The sequence below is a fragment of the Cygnus atratus genome, chromosome 5, assembly GCF_013377495.2.
Source record: "Cygnus atratus isolate AKBS03 ecotype Queensland, Australia chromosome 5, CAtr_DNAZoo_HiC_assembly, whole genome shotgun sequence".
Lineage (NCBI taxonomy): Eukaryota > Metazoa > Chordata > Aves > Anseriformes > Anatidae > Cygnus > Cygnus atratus.
The window spans coordinates 35,099,054-35,119,439 of record NC_066366.1 but is presented as its reverse complement, the minus strand read 5'-3'; the positions used below and the strand labels follow the sequence as shown (position 1 = coordinate 35,119,439).

Here is a 20,386-nt window from a genome sequence, read left to right as displayed (position 1 = left end):
GGAGCAGTGGAGAAGAAGCACTATAGGCTGACCATAACCCCCATTCCCCCGTTCCCCTGTGCCACTCGGGGGGAGGAGGTGGAAGAGGGTGGATGGGGGGGAAGGTGCTTTTGGTTTATTTCCTTTGTTTCTCACTTCTCTAGCTTGTTAGTTAGCAATAAATCTTACTATCTTGCTATGCCGAGTCTGTTTTGCCCGTCACGATAATTACTGTGCGATCTCCTCGTCCTTATCTCAACCCTTGAGCCCTTTTCATCGTATTTTCTCCCCATTCCTCTTTGAGGAGGGGGAGTGAGAGAGCGGTTGTGGTGGAGCTCGGCCGCCCACCCGAGTAAAACCACCACAGGGTCTTGCACAGGTGAGCTCAGCCTCTGATATGACATTGAATCAATTTCCATGAGGCAGTGAAGGAGAGAGGTTGGGAAGTGCGGAGGTCACACAAAGCCAGTGTCAGCACTTGATCCCCCCAGAAACACCACCATTTTCTAACAGCTTGGTCCCTCAGCTGTTTCATCTCACAGGTGCCTTACCTTTTGTACTCAGAGCAATGCCGTTTTTTGTTTTGGATTTTTTTCCCCTTTTGGGAAGTTATATTTTCAAGTGCCTCTTTGAAGTGGCCAAATTCTAACTTCCCTGTTTATGTGCACGGTCTGCCACAGGAACAAAATCTGCAGACTTCAGGCTAAAATTACCTGCTCTTCACCTACCAGCTGGTGCGTGAACCTGTGATGGTAATTCAGTCCTGTGAGCTGCTTTTGGCAGGTGCAAATTGCACTCGCCAAAGGGAGGATCTGTTTGAGAAGAGGGCCATTTTCTGTTCCTTAGAAATCTGATTTGATCTTAACTGGCCAAATGCAGGTATGGCAGCTGAAAACAAACAAACAAACAAAAAAAACAAACCTGCCAACGGTGTCTGGGAAGCTCTTGAAACTAATTGGTGTTCGGCATCTATCTCACACACCGAAAATGTTTTTCCGTGCAGGTCTAAGAGCAATTAACTGAAGGATATGATGAGGTCTCTGAGTGCTGTGCTCTCATGTTCACAGCTGTCCCTTAGCTTCGGAAATGAGGGACCCGTGCAGCACGTCTCCGCAGCACTGCTGGCTGCTCTCAGCTCACTTCCAGCTATATCGTGTCAGAGGGAACCGTGGGCAGCCTTGGCTGCACATCTCATCTCCTCGCAGAAGACCTCTGTCCCTTGCGAGCTAGCGCTGAGCAAACTGCTTGCCATGCCTGGCCCAAGCAGCGTGGAGCTGCTGCTTGGTCCTTGCCATGGTTCTGCTGCTCCAGGTGGAGGGGTTTGGTGGCTGACAGTGGAGATGGGGCAGGGAGAAGCATTAATACTTGTCTAGCCCTAGGGACCCAATTAATTCATCACCCAAAAACCAACACAGGTCATGCTACTTAACTAGGGGTAGAGAGAATGGGGTTTTGGTACTTATCACTTCTTCTTTGTCCCGAAAAGGCAAACCTTTAGGCATTTCTTTTCCAGACAGGTAAGGATGACAAAGAACTGGAGGGGAGGTTAAGGAATAAGATTTGAGGATTTTTAAGGTCTTTTCTGCCAAGCGTGGCTCTCTTGGCATGGCATTGCTGGAGGTCAGGCATGGCCAGTAGCTATTTCTGAGGCTAATGTTTTCAATTGCAGCACACCTGGAGTTTGTGGGTCAGCCCTTTTGGTCGCAAGTATAAATTCAGATGCATGACCCCACTGTGTCAGTTGAATTGTTACCTGCTGACAGGCTACAATGGTCTGAGTCAGTGTGGCATTTGGGGACCCAGTGGAAATGGTTTGCTTTTTCATGAAGTGTGGGTGGGAAACTCCACGTGTGAACCTGTGCTCAGCACTGCTGTGACCCCACGCACGTCTTTGGGGTGCAGCTTCCCACCACACCCTGCAGCAACTGCTCCTCCTTGCAAAACTGCTGGGTTTTCTTTCTAATTTGAAATGGCAAGGGGATGATTATAGGGCTCAGGAATGAGGCCAGTCTCCACAGAGGGAACAGAACCTATTGGTGATACCTCACAGTGAAGCTAGCAGTGACTCATCTGCTCCATTTGGTGCAGAACTGATGCAGCATTTCATCTACACACACAGGAGGCAGATGAATAGATGCATTTGCTAATTTGATGGGGAGGCAAAAAGGTGCACTTCAAGGAGCCAGGGAAAGCTCTGCCTTCCCCTGTTGCTTTGGATGGGACCAGCTCATTGCAACTGGTCAGTCTGTACTGACCTGGCCTTAATGCAGGAACTAGAACCAGCCCAGGAGGAGTGTGATGGCTGTGTGCTGCAGGAATTTGGAAGGTTTGTCTGTTCCTTTTTCTTCCTTAATTGCTGGTGTCATGGTCTCTGCTCCCCCTTCCCAGCCTGGGGAGGAGCTCATTGGCTGCCAGCAAGTGGAAAACTCTCTGAAATGGCAAAAATTGTTAAACAAAGAAATAGCATCGGGGGAGGGAGAGAACAAAGCCTGTTTCTCACAAAGCCCTATTCTCCAGTGCTGCTGCTATCTGTGTGGGAGGCAGGGAGGGAGCTGGAAGGGGGAGGAATGGGTAGACAGGCAGAGGCAGCAAGGGAGGAATAAGTAGATGTGATCGGCTATGGAGAAGAAAGAGCAAAGGTGGAGAGACTGGCCATTAGAGAAAAACTTTGTGTGATGGAATGAATGAGGGAATGGGAGGAGGAGAAAAACCCTCACAGCAGTGCACTCACACAGACTTAATCTTTTTGAAAATGAGGAACGCCCACATCAGGTGGAAAAGAAAGGTGCTACAGAAGTGTTTGAAAATGAGCACACTCGTGCCCTCGAAAGCACAGGACTGGAAAGGGGAAGGAGAGCCAAAAGGAAATGTATGATTCCCAAGGTAGGGAGTCTGGGAGGCAGCTGATAACACCCCGAGGAGGATTAAGAGCCTTGCTGAAAGAGGATGAGCTGCTCAGGATGAGTGCCCTGGGTCTGGAGGAGGAGGATGACAGCTACTGGTGGCTGCAAGCCAGCAGGATGCTAACCCTGCTAGCAGTGCCACTGCCACCGGGGGCAGAAGGGGTGCTTGAGCTGCTCAATGCTGTTTGACAGCATCATCCTGACCAAGCCAAAGGGTTTGGAAAGGTGGTGGGCAGATCTGTGGCCCAGATTTTAATGCTTTGTGCAGACATAGCTGGAAGTGCCTGCAAGGGAGGGGGAGTGAGGACAAGGTTTCTTTCTTGTTAACTGGGTTTCAAGAAGGCACGGGTGATTTCTTTAAATCAGTACCCAGTGCATTGCAAGGGGCCAGAGGTGTTTGCTTTGTCCTTTCTCTGCTGCTTTCCTGGCTGGACAAGCAGATGTGGCATGGGGTTGTTGACTGGAGAAGACCTGAGAGAAGGTCAGAGAGCCTGATGGATACTGACAGCTTTGGGATCAATTTTGCAGGATGTGCAGATTATGCTACATTTGGAGTCTGGCTTGGCAGAAACAAATAAATGCAAAATGTGTTCAACATGTTCACATAGTCCAACAAGGACTGCAGGACAAAGCTTCCTGGCGGCTAGTCCCACTGGTGGCAAACTGCTGTCAGAAGGCCTTTCACATGCACACTTAAGAACTGCTGATATTGATTTTTTTATTTTTTTATTTTTTAGTTTAGTTTGGTTTTTAATGCTTTTAAAACCTTTTCTTATTAGCATAAGGAGCTTGCATTGCTTTTAGTGAAAACTCACTCAGAAATCAAGAAATTCTTTAGTGAGCTGTTAGTGATGGTGCAGGGCATGGTCACGGGACAGGGACCATGGCACAGGGGATGCTCTGAGGAAAAACAGCTCCAAGGAGTCTGGAGTCCAGATCTGGTCAGTCAGGGCATGGGGGAGAGGGAATGGGTAATCCAAGGTATCTGCACTGCACACAGTCCCCATTTCTCAGCGAAGAGGTGAATTTTCTCATTCCACAATTTACACACACACCCCACTTCTGTACAAAACCATGGGCTGCGTATAGCTTTCCTAGGGAAAGCAGCAAACATTTAATGGGAGCATCCTATGACTGCACAATGTGCAAGCAGCCCAGCTAAATGATTTGAAAGACACTAAGTAGGTAATTTCATATTTATGATACGATGAATCTGACTCTCCCTGCTTTAAACTCAAAGCCTGCTCCCGTTGTGGGCCTTTCTATTTCTTTGTGGTCTGTGTCATCATTGCACCAGATGTAAATTGAGGATAAATTGCTCCCAAACCTGAGGAGCAGTGCCTTGTGAGTGGCTGTGGAACCATAGCATGTAGGAATATGGCTCTGGATGTACTGAGCAGAAAGTTATGAATGGTCTTTGGAGGCACTAGGAAGGAAAAGGTGAGGCAGGTGGCATTGACAGAGATACTACAAGTGAGCAAGGAAGGGAAAATATCCTTGCTCCTGACAAAGTGCATATGCTTACCCACCAAGACCCAGGCCACAGAGAAGGTCTTAAGCTTGGTGAGCACCTGCAGTGGTGTTTTTATGCTACAACGTGCATATTGAAATTATTGATCTCATCCCTAAACTCCAATAAAATCCCTCACTGTTACCTGTGAGTTATTTATTAGAGCTGATACATCTTCAGTGAAGCATGAGGGGAGAGTGGAGGTAGTTTGGAAGGACACCCATAGTAGACATGGCACGTGTAGAGCAGCTACGTGGGAATTTGCTGTTTTTTTAACTGAGTGAAGAGCTGGTCTGATTTATTTATTGATTTATTTCCCCTGGATAGAGCTTGGAGCTAGACTGAATGGCAAATTCAAGGGAAGACTAGCAACTACCCTGCTTAAGCCCTGGGTGCGGATTATTTTTCTCTTTTCAATTATTTACTTCAAAGCTGGCCAGCTTGGATCATCTAATGTCTTTTGGAGACTTCAGGCCCCATCTCACCGAATAACTGCTCAGCTAAAACTCATTTGCCCTAAGGGAGGTGTGTAAGGAGGGTCAGTGAAAAGCCTTCTGGAAGTGCATGTCCTATCGCCATGCTACAGGGAGAGCTGAGATCTCTCTCCTGGTCTAACTACCAACCTTTCTGATGGCTGAGAGTCATCCTAACCTTTGTATGAAGGGACTGAGTTTTCAGTCGGGCTACGATAGTGTGGATGTGTTCAGCATGGCTTGAGCATGACAGTACAGACAGATGCCAGGGCTAGCTTGGGTACTGGAAGTGATCTGGAGCTTGCCTGGAGCTTAGCCTTGCCTGGAGCTTAGCACGTGTTATTTAATTTCACTGAGATGCTGATGGACATCTCTTGCATATTGTGTATCCCCATTCTGAGGCTGCAGCTCAGAACTTTGCTCTTCAGTTGGATTTTAATTCAAATTTCAAGTTAAATTTTTGGTGTCATCCAGAACATCAGCTTTCATAGGCAGGAGGCAGGCTGGGGAGGAGCTGACTTGACTGGGATGTGGTCTGTAAGGGCTTTACCTGAGCAGGAAAATATTCTCTGTTCAGGGGAAGTATATGGCATACTAGTATCAAGGTCACAAGCGTGATGCAGCATGGGAGCTGTGGACCTGCGTGACTCCAAGGCTGCAGCTCCCCCAGTCAGCTCCAGTTCACCAGCACCAGCGAAGATGCTGGCCATCACACAAGAAACAGTTCCCAGGGAGACCAGGAGAGAGGGCAGTTTCTCGCCCAAGCAGGAAACTGTTGTTTGGTTTTGCTGTGAACCCAAACCTGGCATTTCTGAGTAGGTTTCCTCCAGGCCAGCATTTCTGCCTACGTGGAGATTAAAACACAGCATTTGTTAGCTTATTTCTCTGAAGAGGCAGCAGCACAAAGCACTGCTGTCACCCGAGGACCTTCTCTGTCTATCATTAAAGGAGAGATCTGCCCTCTGAGCCATTATGGAAGAAACATCTACCTGTAGGGGTTCTTGAGGAGCCTCTTTATTTCTAAACCCAGACAGCTAATAAGCTTGTATTTCACTTAGCAGGCAGAGCACTCTCAGCAGGCCCCTCCAGCATCGAAGGTCAGCAGGGAGGTAATGAAGCAGGTGACTCAGATCTGACTGCTGCCTCCTGTTTATTCACTATTTCCCAAACCTGCCGTGGTGCTGTGCTGCTGGGGGCAGCCCGATGGCAAGCTGCCCACAGCCGCCTCTCCTTCTCCCCTGTGTGCAGGGACGTGCCTGTGGGAGCTCCATCTCCCACCTTGTCCTGCCCAGACTGCTGCCTAGCGAGGCTGGCGTGGATGATGTTTTTGCTGTGTTTTTTCTGTCCCTTTGAAGCCCGCTCTGCCTGCTGAATTATCAGGATGCAGCCGTGCTGTTTACTGCTTTCATCAGCTCCTTGGGGAAAATGGCTCCAGCTAATCACCTGCAGTACAGCTGGCATCCTGCTCAGCTCTGTAGGCGAGCCCAGCTAACCACTGCAAGGAGGAGACAGGAGTGAGAACTCTCAGTCACTGAAATCCATTTTTTTTTGCAAATCCATGCAGCCGCACTGGAGTCAGTACACCATTTGGCAGCAGCTGGCCCTTACCTTGCCTTACAGTAGCATTGCTGACAGCCTTGTAGCTCTGATACCGATGATAATTGAGGAGCTAATCCATTTTAATTCTGCAGTCCCTGTCTAAATAGAGAGTATCAGACAAGATCACATTAACCACTTGTTAAACTTCATGTGAGATACTGCTGCAAAACAAGAAGGGTAGAGTGTGAGTTACAGGCAGGGAGGAGCTATAGATCTGCTTCTCCATGGAACAAGATATTCTTACCTTACCCAGGAGGAAGGCAGCTGTGGAGAGCAAATGAAAATTAAGATTTATTTGGTTGGAAGTGAATACATCTGGTCACTGACAAAGGGCATTGTATACGTGGCTAGGATTGGGTTGTCTCATGTGGAGCATAGCCATGGCAGCACTAGGTGATGGCTGGTGTGAATGTTTGGTGTTCTCTCAAGTGCAGGCACTGTAGTAGATGCCTTGACTGCAGCTCACAGTTACTACATGAAGAGCCAACAGTTTTCCAGTTTTTCTGTCCCTCTCCATTGCTTTCAGCTGGGATGTCACTGGCTTGCTCTGTCTTCATTCACCTCTCAATGCTCTGCTTTCTCTTCCAGGTGCTGTAACATGTCCAGGTAGGACACCACCAGTGTGAACATCATCCCAAGACAGTCACTCCAAGCCATCCCTCTCAGGTGGCTCCTCTGCTTCAGCCAGCAGCCAGACAAAGGTGAAGACCTGGGATTGCTCCCCTTGTGAGAGGCATCCAGTCGCTGCCCACAGCACTCGTAGGGATGGATTCCAAAGGCAACGTCCGAAGTGGAAACAAACCCGACGCCAAGGCCCCCAGCTCTGGAAAGCCAGAAAAGCCCAGCCCCGTGCCTGCCACGAATGCAGACAAGAAGGAGACCCCCAAAGAGCAGCCTGCTCCTGCCGCTGCCACCAAGAAGGCAGGCAGCGATGCTGCCGTCGTGAACAACCACAGCAACCTGAAACCCAGCCCAGCCGCCACGGAGACACAGGAGGCCACCGGCCAGTCCCCTGACTCTGACCACAAGGGAAACAGCTCCGAAGAGTCACCAGGCAGCATCTTCGACAACATGAAGCCCTTGATCATCATCGGAGGAGTGGCAGTGGCTGCACTAGCTGTGATTGTGGGAGTGGCGTTCCTAGCCCGGAAAAAATGAAGACCGAGGCAGGGTGGGCTGAGAAACCCAACCCGGCTGTACAGCTCCTTTTGAGACAAATGCATGCAGAAAAATTCTATACATATCTATATATATACAGCGAGCTAGATAGGTCAACAACAAACACCAACCGCAAATCCAAGAGTCTTGTTCGAGACAACTGTGCCAGTTTGACCCGATGTGGGTAACTCCATGCACTCAGTGTGTTCTTTTCATGTAATATATCTTGGCTTATACCACTGTGTATAGATAACAGCTTCTCCTGATCGGTGTAAACGACGGTGTCCCCTCCCCTCCCCACTGTCCTCTCTGGGAGACACCCCCACCTCTCTTGCAGTCCCCTGTTCTCAAGTCCAAAGTGTTCTTTGTCCCATCCAGAGTCCCTGCTTTGTGTTTTGGTTTCTGTTTGGTTTGTTTTTAAGTTGGGTTGTGGTGAAGAAGATGTAAGGAGAGATGGAGCCTAGTGAGAAGACCCAGTTCACCCACCATTGTGTGTAGGGCAAAGTGTGATCTCTGATAGGTCTCATGTACCTGCTGCTCATCAACCCACCATTAAAAACCCAACTCCAAAGTGCCCCAGAGAAACCAGGCTGGCTGTAGCTGGAAGCTGCAGCATGGCAGAGCTGAATAAGCAGGTCAGGACATCACACAAGTCTTTTCACTGGCTGAGCTGCCAGCTAGGGAGTGAGCGGAGGGACCGTACCGTGACTGACAGTGCAGGTAGCAGTGTATGGAGATACCTGCCAAAGTCCCGTGCCGATTGCAGGCAGACAGCAGCTGCCATCTGCTTGGTTTCTTGCACGTTGGCAGCCTTCAAGATCCCGTGGATCACTAGGGTCACAGGGGCAGTGCTCAGAGATAGAGAGGCTTTGTTTTGGATCTAGTATTTCCTAAATTTAGGCTGGGCTTTGCAAGATGCTGTGGCCTCAGCCCAAACTCCCTTGAGGTCAGCTGGACTCTATTTCTTGGGGGGTCTGGTTCAGGCTGTTCACCTGGTGTTTTCCCACTGAAGGCTCTGGCCTCTCTGTAGATGAGAAGGTAGGAAAACAGGGAGACACAAGCTGGTTTTAGGGGCGGAAAAAAGCTGGGACCCCATAAGAAATAACACTGACCTGCTTCACACCAAGGAAACCCTGGTCAGGGGTACTGGAAATCCATCTGGTGATCCTAGGGTGAATTCTCACCTCCCTCCTGTGAGTGGCAGGGATCTGTGACTCCTCTACATCTTGGAAATGGAAACAAATTCCCAATACTGGGGAACAGCCTGGTTTCATTGGTGAGTACCTCAGATCTAAAGACAGAGCTTGCAAGAAGGAAGGCAGGTGACCAGAGAGTGTTCGGTGCATTGACAGATGACCTTCGCCTGACACCAAGAAGTGGGCAGATCTTACTCTGAGAGTTTCCACTAGGCTATTTTTGGCTTCTGTGCTACTGCAAAAAGACTCTTTACCTTGCTCTGTGTTTTTAAATTAGGTCAGAGCTCAGATGAGGTCAGAGATTAGATGAGGTCAGAATCACAGGCTCTCTGGAGCTCAGCAGCAGTTGCAGCCAACGGAGTTTTGCAGTGATGCTTAGAAAAAGGCCATGAGAAGGTGGGGTGAGTTCAGCAGAAATCAGTTAAAGAGCCAAAGTGACATGTCTTTGAGCCTGGATGTGTAAATTTGGTGGGTACTGGGCCAGAGAAAGGCCTTGGGTACTGTCTTTGCAGTACCTGCTTCTGGCAAAATTACTGGATAGTATGGTGGATGTGTATAACCCAATCTGGTAATTCTTCTCTTGGCTCACATCCTAATTTGCCTCCAAATTTGGCCTGATGAATGCATATGGCTTCCCCAGACAAAAAGCCTTTTTGACACAGCCTGGCCATTCCTATGCTGAGCTTTCTCATCCTCCTCTTTTCTCCAAGGCTCATAAAATATTCCCAAAAGGCACGCAACCTCTGGGAGTATCAGATGCTCTCTTCTGATGAACAACAGGCTGCTTGCAGCTTGAGCTTAATGTCTACCTCTACTTTTACCGGTACAGAGACAGGAGATGGTTACGTTGGGTTCACGGTGGTTTCGGTATGAGCGCTAACAGCCCCAGGGGAAATCCTGGTAGATGAAAGCACTCTTCCTCTGTATTGTGGACATGCCTCCTAGCAGCAGTGTTGGAAGCAGAGGGTCCATGGCTAGGTGCCTCCATAATGCCACTTTTGTCTAAAGAACTGATTTCCCCTCGTCCTGTTTTGCAGATGTTTAGTGGTTCACGTTTTTCTTTTTCTTTCTTTTTTTTTTGTGGGTGGGAGAAGAGAGTGCAAGCAACAGAGGAGTGTGAGAGGTATTGGGTAAGCAGAGATGTGAGACAGAACATAACTCAGAAGCAGTCCCAGCAACGCTCCCTTGCAGCAACTGCGGGAGGGCTTTGCAAGAACACACAGTGGGGCTGCTGCATCTCCTGCCTGCACCTAAACTGAGAGCCTGGGGGTGCTGCGGAGCCCCCAGACCCCGTCAGTGCCCTTGGTACAACCTCGTGCCGTGCCGGGGTGAGGCCCCTTTGCACACCAGCTCCCCCTGCTGCTGCTTGCACCCTGACCCGTGCATTCTGCTTTCCCCACGAGGGAGATTTTGGTGCACAAGCCAGAAGCAAACTGCAATGCAGTGCGGCCTGGAATCTCGTCTACGCGACTGGGAGGACTGTGCTCACCAAGTACAGGGTAATGTATCCAAACGAGTGGGGTTTGGATACAGGGATGGATATTCCTGCGCTCGCCTTCCCTCAGATCTCTGGAGCACAAAGATTTTGGCTGTAGAGAATTTTGTAGGAAATTTTGCTTAGGTTGCCCATGAGGAAGGGAAGCGGGCTATCCCTGTTGTGATTCTTGTTTTGCCAAAGCAGGGCTGGTGATTTTCAGACATTGACTTCTCTTTTCAAGTCCTGTCTTCAAAAAAATATTTCCATCTGCCCTGTCTGCTCCTCCCTTTCAACCCCTGACATGGGATTTATTTATTTATTTTTAATTATTATATTTTTAGCAGTGTGTGACATTACAGATGCAGCATCTAGCCATCCTGCACTGGCCAGCATAGGTAGATGCAGGGGGAGGAAAAAGAAACACCTGCCTCATTTGAATGCGGTTTTTTTTTGTTTGTTTGTTTGCTTGTTTTTTCTTTCTAAAGTGTTTTAGTGTTTTTATTTCCTTGGCTTAAAGTTCAGCAAGGGAAGAGGGGAAAAACAGTTCTCAGCCAATGTGGGACTTAACCATTTCTGTCCACATCCAGTGCCCCTTGCCCTTAGGGCACGTGGATGGATTCAAGGCCAGTAACTTCATCCACAAACACACCACAGAGATGGTGCCGGGACTGCACCTCATCCTCTGGGTATGTAACCACGTGCTAGCCCTCACTAGGCAGTGAATGTGGTTTGTCTTGTCCGTAAGGGAACTTCTGCTTACTGCAATCAATTAACATCGCCTGCTGTCTGGATCCTTTCTCTGGAGCCCACCTCTTTGGTTTGGAAAAACACCTCTGTCTGTGTGTGCGTGTGTGTGTGTGTGTCTGTACACCACCCTGCCTTGAATATTCTATGTATGTATGTATACTTGCAGATTTATATTACTGCAGTCTGGGTAAAGCCACATTCTTTGTAAGGAAAAAAAAAAAAAAAAGAAAACACAAAACAAACCTGGAGATGACCCTTCATTTGTTCCTCTGCATTCACACAAAGTGTCCGTGATGTCTTTTCTGTGCCATTCACATCACATCATACAGCACCCGAATTCCTTTTTCTGTCCTGGTTTCTTCTCAGAGCAAAGAATGTATGGCAAGCGAACTGCCGAATGTACCATGTGCCCGTTGTGCTAGGAGCTCAAAGTTACTGTTCCCCTCCCTGGATATTCGCGTGGGCTACTTGCTTAAAAATAAGGCACTTTTAGACAATACTGAACTGTACTGGACTGTGTTGTAGTGCTTTTCACAGTGTGGGTCTAGTGTTGACTTGAGTCAGGTAGATCAAGCATAGATGCCATACAAGCTCCCAAGCACGCAGCTGGGGCCGTGCACTTCAGTCCTGAATTGCAAATGACATCCTGTTAGCAAACACCTCCTGTTCTGCCTTAACGTGTCAGGCTGTGCAGTGGTTTCGTTTTGAGAAAAAATGTCCAGCGAGAACTAGGCTGAGAAGAGCAAATTCATCTCTCTCAGAATCGAAGTGAGATTGAAACCAAATTTGTTGAGAAGCAGAAGGCTTAAATGACTGAACTCGCTGTGCTAAATAAATAGTTGTCTCTTCTCATACTGAGCACATGCCGTTATTTGCTTGATGTTATTCTTTGTGTGGTGTTTGTGATATGAAGTCCTTCTAGTGATATCTCCACCGGGAGAATGAACTAATGCTTAAAACTAGTAAGATTCTGCGCTTGGGTTTTGAAGAGATCTAGATTGCTAGTTTACTCTTTTGATAAAGTGCAAATTAGAAATTTGGGAAACTGACTTCACAAATATTGCAGCTTATCTCTAAAACTATAGATTCAATTATTACACCAGATCCCAGTCTATTTTTAAGGAGCCATACGTTTTAGTCAAATACAAAGATGTTGTTTTGCTCTTGAGCAACTTTGTAGAAGGTTTTTGATGCTTCTGGCTTTAAGAAAGATGAAATGGGTTACACGTCCGCTTCCTCTTTCTACTGGTTTAATAGACTGTGGTAAGTCCTGCTACTCCTAACGGTTCTGCAGTAGGATGCAAACAACCCTGGAAACAGAAGGATAATGTAGCAGCATTTTTGGGAGGGTAATAATGCATTCTTGCGGGTGCTGTCACACCTCACAAAGCACTGAGCAGTTGCTTGCCCTGAAGCACTTACTAGTCCCACTAGGTGGAGTGATACATTAAAAATGGGTTTGTCTTTGCTGAATCAAAGTTCCCCCAACTACCAAAAAATAGGGGAATTTTTCCATTGGTTTCAGCATGCTGTGATCAGGCTTTGCGATCTTATCGGCACCAGGGTTATGATTGCAGGTCTCTGTGAAATATAAATTCATTTCAGTGGCATGTTTTACAAAACTGGCAAAAAATACTTCTTAGTCCTTTTCTGAGTACAAGGGAAACCTTCTCTAGTATTACCTGAGGCAGCCACGCTTATACTGACATTACCATTTATGTATAAACAACAGGATAACTAAAACACAAAACCAATCAACCAACCAAAAATACTAAAGATGGTGAGAGGAGATGATTCCTGACTGAAATTCCCTTCCTTTCCCGGAAATGTCACTGGGTTTAGAAATTTGCCTTTTTCTAACTATTCTTAGAATTGGTTGAAAATATAAATTCTGAGGATTTGTGAGGGAGAAAAAAGTGTTCTTCAGGAAATAAACCAAATAAGGAAGATAATAATAATAATAATAATAAAAGACTGACTACTAAGCCATGCAAATTATCCCTTGTTAAGTGGATTTCTCAAGTATGTTTTTGCTGTCTCTTTTCAATGTTAGAGTCTATGAAGCAAGAAAAAGGCCTGAAGTTTTCCACAACCAACTTTGTGCAATTAAAGGAAATTGCAAGTTTATAATTTGCGCATTTTTAAGGGCAGTGATCTCTCTTTTCTCATGCTCTGTTGTCAAAAAGTCTGAAAATCCAATGTAATCCCATTTTGATCCTCCAGTTTGTGACTTTTTGCTAGAGCAGGGATGCTGGTACATCTTACTGACCATACAGGTTTGTTCCCTTCATCGAGGACCCATGGAAGAGCTGCTTTCTGTAGCAGTCGGCAACCACATGGCGTATTTTTCATAAACTGCTAGCAGTTCTGCTTTACAAGTTGGGCATCTCCCTTTATGAAGGGGTTGCATCTGACATGGATAATTAAAATTCTGCATTTAAGTTAGTTAAGTTCTTAGTGCTGGAGGCTGGAATTGGGATATTTCCTGATATTTACACTAGAGGTATTTGGCTCTTTACTCTTTCACAGAGAAATCTGCTGATGCTGAAGATCTGACCCGGACTGTCAGCACATTTTAGGACTTGTGAGTGGCACTCGATTGACAACTCCACTGCAGAAAGCAGGGAAGCCTGAGCAGCAATTTTCTGGGCTGGGGTATGTTGCACCATCAATGTACTTCAGAATTCATGCTGTGGGTGACAAAGAAGCCAGGAGAGGGTGATATGAGCAGTGTCTGCCTCCTACTGCAGATTAAATTTTGCTGCTCTGTTTTCAGCCCCTATCTATCCCCAAGTGGTTCTTGTCCTGCAGTGACTGTTTGGGTCCTATTCCTAAAATGTCTCCTGTCCCCACTTCAACTAGAAATTAGTTCTCTTCCAAATTTCATCTTTTTGAAGTATTACTTAATCATTAATGGGAAGTTATTTTTTAAGGGCAAAGAGCACAGAATATGGTTAATAAGGTTAATGATAGTCTTAGCGCTCATGGTCAATATGTGGCAAAAAAAGAGTACTTAATCTAGGTTCATCCTACTGAATGCATCTATCCAGAAGATTGTTCTCCTTGGGCTAGACTATGATTCCTTGAATTTAGCAGCCCAGATGATAATGCAAGGTGCAGTTGAGGGGACTGCTACTTAACTGAGACACTGGCTTGAAACATGCCCCTTGTGACATTCAGCTTTGGCTGGCTATGTTTCAACACTATTTTTTAGTCTTTTATTGCATCTTGCATTGGTTAGCTCAGATCACATTACCTTGATTGGCCCTGGGGAGTTAAATCTGTTTAGCAGAGGGCTTTTTATGATAAAGACTTTCTTCCTCTCTCATATCATCAGTCCAGCCACGTGATCTGTTTCCTTTTTAAATCCCGAATTCCTAGACTGTCTGCTCATGCCAGGTCTGCTACAAACTATATGGCTCCACTGGCTTCTGGAGATCTGATTAATTGCTTGTGCTTTGCTGCTGCTTCAGCTACTGGACTGTATTCCCAGGCAACTCTGCAGATATGGCCTTTCCACAGCAAGGCAAAAATCATGCCCCAGTGCAGAGGCAGATTTTGGGTTGCCCTACCTAACAGACAGAGCCAACATTCAGCCACTCAGCACCTAAGGGGAATGCAGTGTAGTGTAGCAAGGAATGTATGAAGTCTTCAGTTTGCCTTAGCTGCTAAGGCTTGGGGGTCTGACATGCAAGATACTGCATGCTTGTCTGCCACAGAAACTCAGCAGAGGATAAAACCCTAGCTGGAAGCTCCCTTTCTAGTCCTTACTCTTTCACATCAGAGAAACAATGCATGGCCACGACTTCTGCTTGGTACTGAAGAGCCGGGGGCTGCCTGTCAGTTGGCTGTGAGGGTGACAGAGCACCGGAACAGGTTGCCCAGTGAGGTTGTGGAGTCTCCTTCTCTGGAGATATTCAAAACCTGCCTGGATGCAATTCTGTGTACCATGTGTTAGGTGACCTCGCTGGGCAGGGGGGCTGGACCAGGTGATCTCTGGTGGTCCCTTCCAACCTCAGCCAATCTGTGGTTCTGTATTCTGGCTGCTCAGGAGATGTTAACGCAGTGTGTGCGTACACTACACGTGGCTGAAGCTAGTGCTGCTTTGGTCCTCCAGGTTTTGCACCAAAAATACAGGCAGAGAAGAGAGGTCCTTGAATCTCTCAAGCTGGCTCTCTGCTGAAGCCAATGATCTGTATTTTTGCTGGCCTGGAAGAATCAGTTCATGTGCAAGGAACACGCTGCTGTTCTTGTCCTCCATTAGCTGCAGGGCAGAGGACACAGAAGACTGCAACAATTCCTCGATTTGAATGGGCTGCTCAAGTTTTGTAAAGTTACACGAGACAACTGGGCCTGAAAAATTTACATCTCATTCAACAAACCGTGCTAAAAAGTTGATGCTCAAAGCACACGGTAATAGGACAGATCTTAGTCTTTGGTTTTCCAAATGCATGAGTTTGGCTCTACCCTGTACTGAAGTTCTGCTTGCTGCTTTGTGAAGCATTTGTTCTGTTCGAACACTGACCTGTTGTACATGGGGAGACATGCTCTCTGCTCTTTGAGGTTATGCCTTTCTGAGTAAATAGATCTTCTTGCTAAGAAATATAACTTGGATTAAATAGGTTCGGACCAACAGCATTTGTACATCTTACTCTTGCACTCAATTCTTTTCCAGTTCGTTGTTCCCAGCTTGAAATTCCCAAATTACTCCATTCCATTTTTCTAAGTTTCTCAAAAAGCAAAGCCCCAGCGCAGGATCCCAAGAATAGTCACTGGTTCTTTCCATCTGTGCGTGGTGATGCTCCAGTACCAAAACTCCCAGGAGGAAGAGAGGAATCTTTAATCATCTTTGCAACAGTAAAGACCTGCATTGTATCCCTGGTTTTGCCACAGCAGCTACAAGCAGTCAAGTTTCTGGGACAATTTGATAAGAACAAGGGTGCCACAGTTTGCCATGTTTAAAAAAAATTAAAAAATAAAAAATTAATCATTTGGCTTTATTAAGTTTTGAGCAGCCCTTCTTAAGCCTGGTGCCTTTTCCTGAGTCACTGGTTAGGACCCTTTCAATTGAAATCTTTAAAAGGTGCATTCTCAACTCTCCAGTGAAAACCAGCTCCCTTCTAGCGGTAGGTGCAGGTTATTTACAAACTTGTGGAGAAACCAAAATTGTAGAAAGGGAACTCGTAGGTCAGACTACAGGGGATTTCTTTTTTTCCTTTTGGTTTGCTTTGATTCTATTACTTTGCCAGGGACTGACCCAAAGGACTTGGAAGTCCGATGGAAAGCTCAACCACGAGCAGCAAGGACATGCCTGCTGCTAGGCTGGAAGCCACCGGCATCTTTCCAGCATCTTTGGTGGGTTTTGTGTCAGCCCCTGGAAATGTTTTCCAATTGATATTAATTTTCAAGTGACATCTTGATTTCTTCCCTGTACAAACAGACCTGCTTGTCACTTACACATATTTACCTGTGTTCAACATACAGGTTTGTTGGTTTTTTTGGTTGTTATTGTTTCGTTTTTTGTTTTTTTTTTTTAGATTATTTTCTTTCAAAAACAATATGCTGCTAGATACATTTCCTGGAGGGAAATGGACACCTACCTACACACAAAGCTATAGAGCTAATTTATACCTTGTTGAATTTATAATCTTGTCTATGCTTCTATGGACACTTTGTATGGGCTGCAGCTCAAACCTTAAAATAGTCAAGAATTTTTCCTTTCCCATATAGTATTCTATTTACTTTGACTTAAAAAAAAAGCGTATAAATGCAATAATGCAGGTAGACTAGAAATACTAGATTGAAAATTAAAGTAGTTTAGCTTGTCCCATTGTGACTGACAGTGTTGTACGACACCCAACGCTGTACCCTAACATTTTCCAGGCTTTCTACGTAGCTGAATCTAGTATTAGCTTTGAAAACCCATTGTATGAGTGGTGGGTGGATGGGTTGGAAACGTGTGCTCTCTACACACTGTATGTTACTCACATCAGAAGCTGTATGGCCACTCCATATGCTGTGAAACTGTAAATGATTCCCAATACACCTGTAACTCTTACCAGGATTGTGAGAAATAAACTATATATAGATATCTATATATACATATAGATATATTGAATAATTCCTCATGTGAGCATCTTTGTGTATGTGGTGTGTGAGTGAAAATGGCTATCCTTCCTCTCACTCCTCAGCTATGACCATGTTTCCTGCAGGCTGAATATTTGCTAGGATTAGAGATCCCAGTAAGAACCACAATGTAGGGCAGTCCTTGCTCCAAATCAATGCCAGCCTACCCAAGGAAGGTAGGCAAAGAAAGATTATTTTATTATTCCCAGAGAGAGATGAGGTGTAGAACAGCTAAATGACTTCTTCAGAGCCACCCAGGAAACACCTCCTGATTCCAATGATCCCCATTCTGCAGGCTGGTCTCCAGCCTTTGCTGCAGTATGAAATGCTTTCCCCACCAAATAAACTCTCTGATTTGCTTGGTTTTGTTTTTAAGTTGCCCTGGGATTGTCCATCGTCATGAGGAGTAAAATGAGCATCTGGCTGGTGTCCATGTCTGACGAGAGGGGAGGAGGTTTGGCAGTACACGTCACTGCGAATAGCGGCCATCACACTACACGCTAGCTCCAAACAGGGGCTCTGCAGATATCTGCAGGCTTTTTGGAAGTGAATCCCGCAAGAACTGGGAAGACAAAATCCCTCATTGTAAACCCCTTGGGGCCAGGAGAAAAGGGCAGCCTTTAGTTGCCAAAGCTTTAATTGCCTGTGATTCTTGCTGCAGAAACACAGATGAGGGCTCAGGTTTTTAGCTTGTCTTAATATTCATAAAAGCAGAAGCATAAATAAATTCTTGTCTGAGTCTGAGTCCTGAATCTGAGGACCTGGGATGGGTGGATTCCTGGCCCTCCAGCTAGGATGTGTAAAGCATCACATATATTGGGACAGTGAGGAAGTGCAGAGCCGTCCGGGCAGGGGTGGAAACCTGCCCTGCCCTACACGTACTGCGTGAGATCATCACTGCAAAGGATGATCTGGCCAGCGAAGGCCAGCCCATCTCCTCTTAGCAGAAGAGGGTGTGCAGCCGTGACAGGGAAGGCAGCAGGGATGGCGTGACAGCAGGTGATGCTCCAGCATGGAAGGTTTCCCAATAGTTTGGAATCAGTGGAGGTGCCTGCACAAACCGTCCTCCTTGGACATGAAACGGAGCCGCTTGCTTGAGGGAGAGGAGGGAGAATGGTCTAGGCATCTTTCTGTTGTGCCTCCTTCAAACAAAAATGGCTTATGACTGCCAAGGAAGGCAGCAACATCATTGGCAAATGTACAGTGAGCGAAAGCGTTTCCCAGAAATGTTCTTGCTCAGTCCTGAGTGTCCCAGCAGGTGGGCACGGCTGTGATGTAGCTTATTTGCAAATGCCCTATGGAATGCAAGGCACGTCTGCACACAGACGCGTCTTAGATAGCCCCCATCCATCCTTCCTCGTTTTCCTCCACCTTTTTCCCTGCACATGTTAACAGAAATTTAAAAAGTATGAAAAGCAGAGGAAATGTTTACAATTATCTTAACCTATCCACTGCTTTTCCCCACTCCTTTCAATTCTAGCCCTCATTTAGCCAAACAAAATGGTGTGATTCCAAATCACTGCACTCTAAACAAGAAACACTGTGGTTATGTTTTACCAGACCAGGTTCAAAGAGGAAGCACTCAGCTAACTTAACTGAAACATCCAGGCTCTACCAAACTGAACAGTCTGCATGAGGTAGCAAATAATTTTTATTGTCCTTGTTATCCTACTGCAGTGCTAGTTACTACTCGTGCTTGTTACCCTCCCAAAATAAGCAGACAGAGAGACTGCAAAGTTCATCCAGTGCTTGCTGGAAGAGAAATCAACAGAAGAGTATTTACATAACCTACCAGCACGTGCTCTGATAAAGCTGAGATGCTGGCACCTACTGAGCAGTGACCAAGTATTAAGACATCACTATATAGTTTAATTTCCTAGGAACTGGGGCTCTCTCACATGCATTTTTTTCTTTCTCTACGTCTTCACTTTCAATCATTGTCAAGTCCTCCAATGCTTTGTATTTTGGACAGTCTAGGGAGGATGCTAAGAGCTGATGGAGCAGGATTTGAGACAGCAGTTGCTTTCTGCTCTTGGATTTAGAAAATAAAATAAAATGGACTCACAAGTAAGGAATAAGGAGCATAAATCTAATGCCCAGTGCCATAAAGGCTAAGGCTGCTGGAGTGTCACCAACCTCCCTCCACAAGGTGGCTAAACTGAATAGTGCAAGGTACGCTTTGAGTTTTGCTTGGTTTTAATCTTGTTCTGGTAGCTAAGCTGGAGCAAAGAGAGAAGAGCATCCAGGTGTTTCTGCAATTAACCAGTCTGCCGTTCAGAATGTGCTTTTAGAGAGGAAAGGAGACTGACGGGCAGGTGATTGGACAGACGGACAAGCAGACAGTAGGATGGCATGATCTTTATTTCCTTTAGGAAATCTGGCTGGATATCAGGTCTCTTCAAATAAATAAACAAAAAAATAATGGCAGAATTGTACTGTCTTCATTTATACCTACCATTTTGTAATGGCATTGTTTGTTTATAGTGCTCTAGCAAACATCAAGACATAAACCTATTAAATTACCACAGAGATGAAAAATGCAGATCCAGAAACTAAACAAGGCTGGCAAAAAAATCACAATTCTTCCAGTGACCCATAGAGCCAAAAGCAATGACATCTGCAATAAATGAATGTTTTTCTTGAGGAATGATATTAGTCATTAAAAATCAAGAGTAAACACAATTAATTTGATCTGAAAGAGAGATGAAAGTTGGGAAGGACACTTTCAAGAAGGTTTGGATGGCTTTATTTAGTTCCTTCTTATCTCCTGTGTCAGAAACCCATGTTCATGGGGCTTCACAGGGAAGCTTTCGGTACTCAGCCTGCTGAGGAGGGATTTCAGAAGTTGGAGCAAGGTGGGGAACCCAGCACCTCAGCCGGCCACGGCCTCTCAGCTGGGCACTCAACATTTGCTGACATTGCAACATTAACGTTTGCTTTTTCATTTCCAACACGCTGACACTGCCTTCCCCTTCTCCAGCGTGGGGTGGCCAGCACATGCCTTCAGTCAATATCAGTTGGGAGGGGGGTATAAAACTAGCACAGAAAGCCCAACTTCCACACAATACCCGATGAGGAGAAGCACTAAAACCTACACAGCGCTGACTACGAGGGGAAATACAGGGGGCGTCTACCGCAGGGTGCGGGGGCGGCGGGCGGGAGGGTTTAAAAGGCGCCGCGGGCCGCTCATGGCCGCTCCCCTCACCGCCGCTCCCCTT

General features: G+C 46.3%; 1 protein-coding gene across 1 annotated transcript; it reads left to right on the top strand.

Annotated features, from left to right (window-relative positions):
- Positions 1–2,146: 2,146 nt before the first annotated feature.
- Positions 2,147–8,067, top strand: CEND1 (cell cycle exit and neuronal differentiation 1). Its single transcript, XM_035539867.2, has 2 exons — positions 2,147–2,305; positions 7,053–8,067. The coding sequence occupies exon 2, from the start codon at positions 7,230–7,232 to the stop codon at positions 7,620–7,622; it is 393 nt and encodes a 130-aa protein (XP_035395760.1). The 5' UTR covers positions 2,147–2,305; positions 7,053–7,229; the 3' UTR covers positions 7,623–8,067.
- Positions 8,068–20,386: the final 12,319 nt, after the last annotated feature.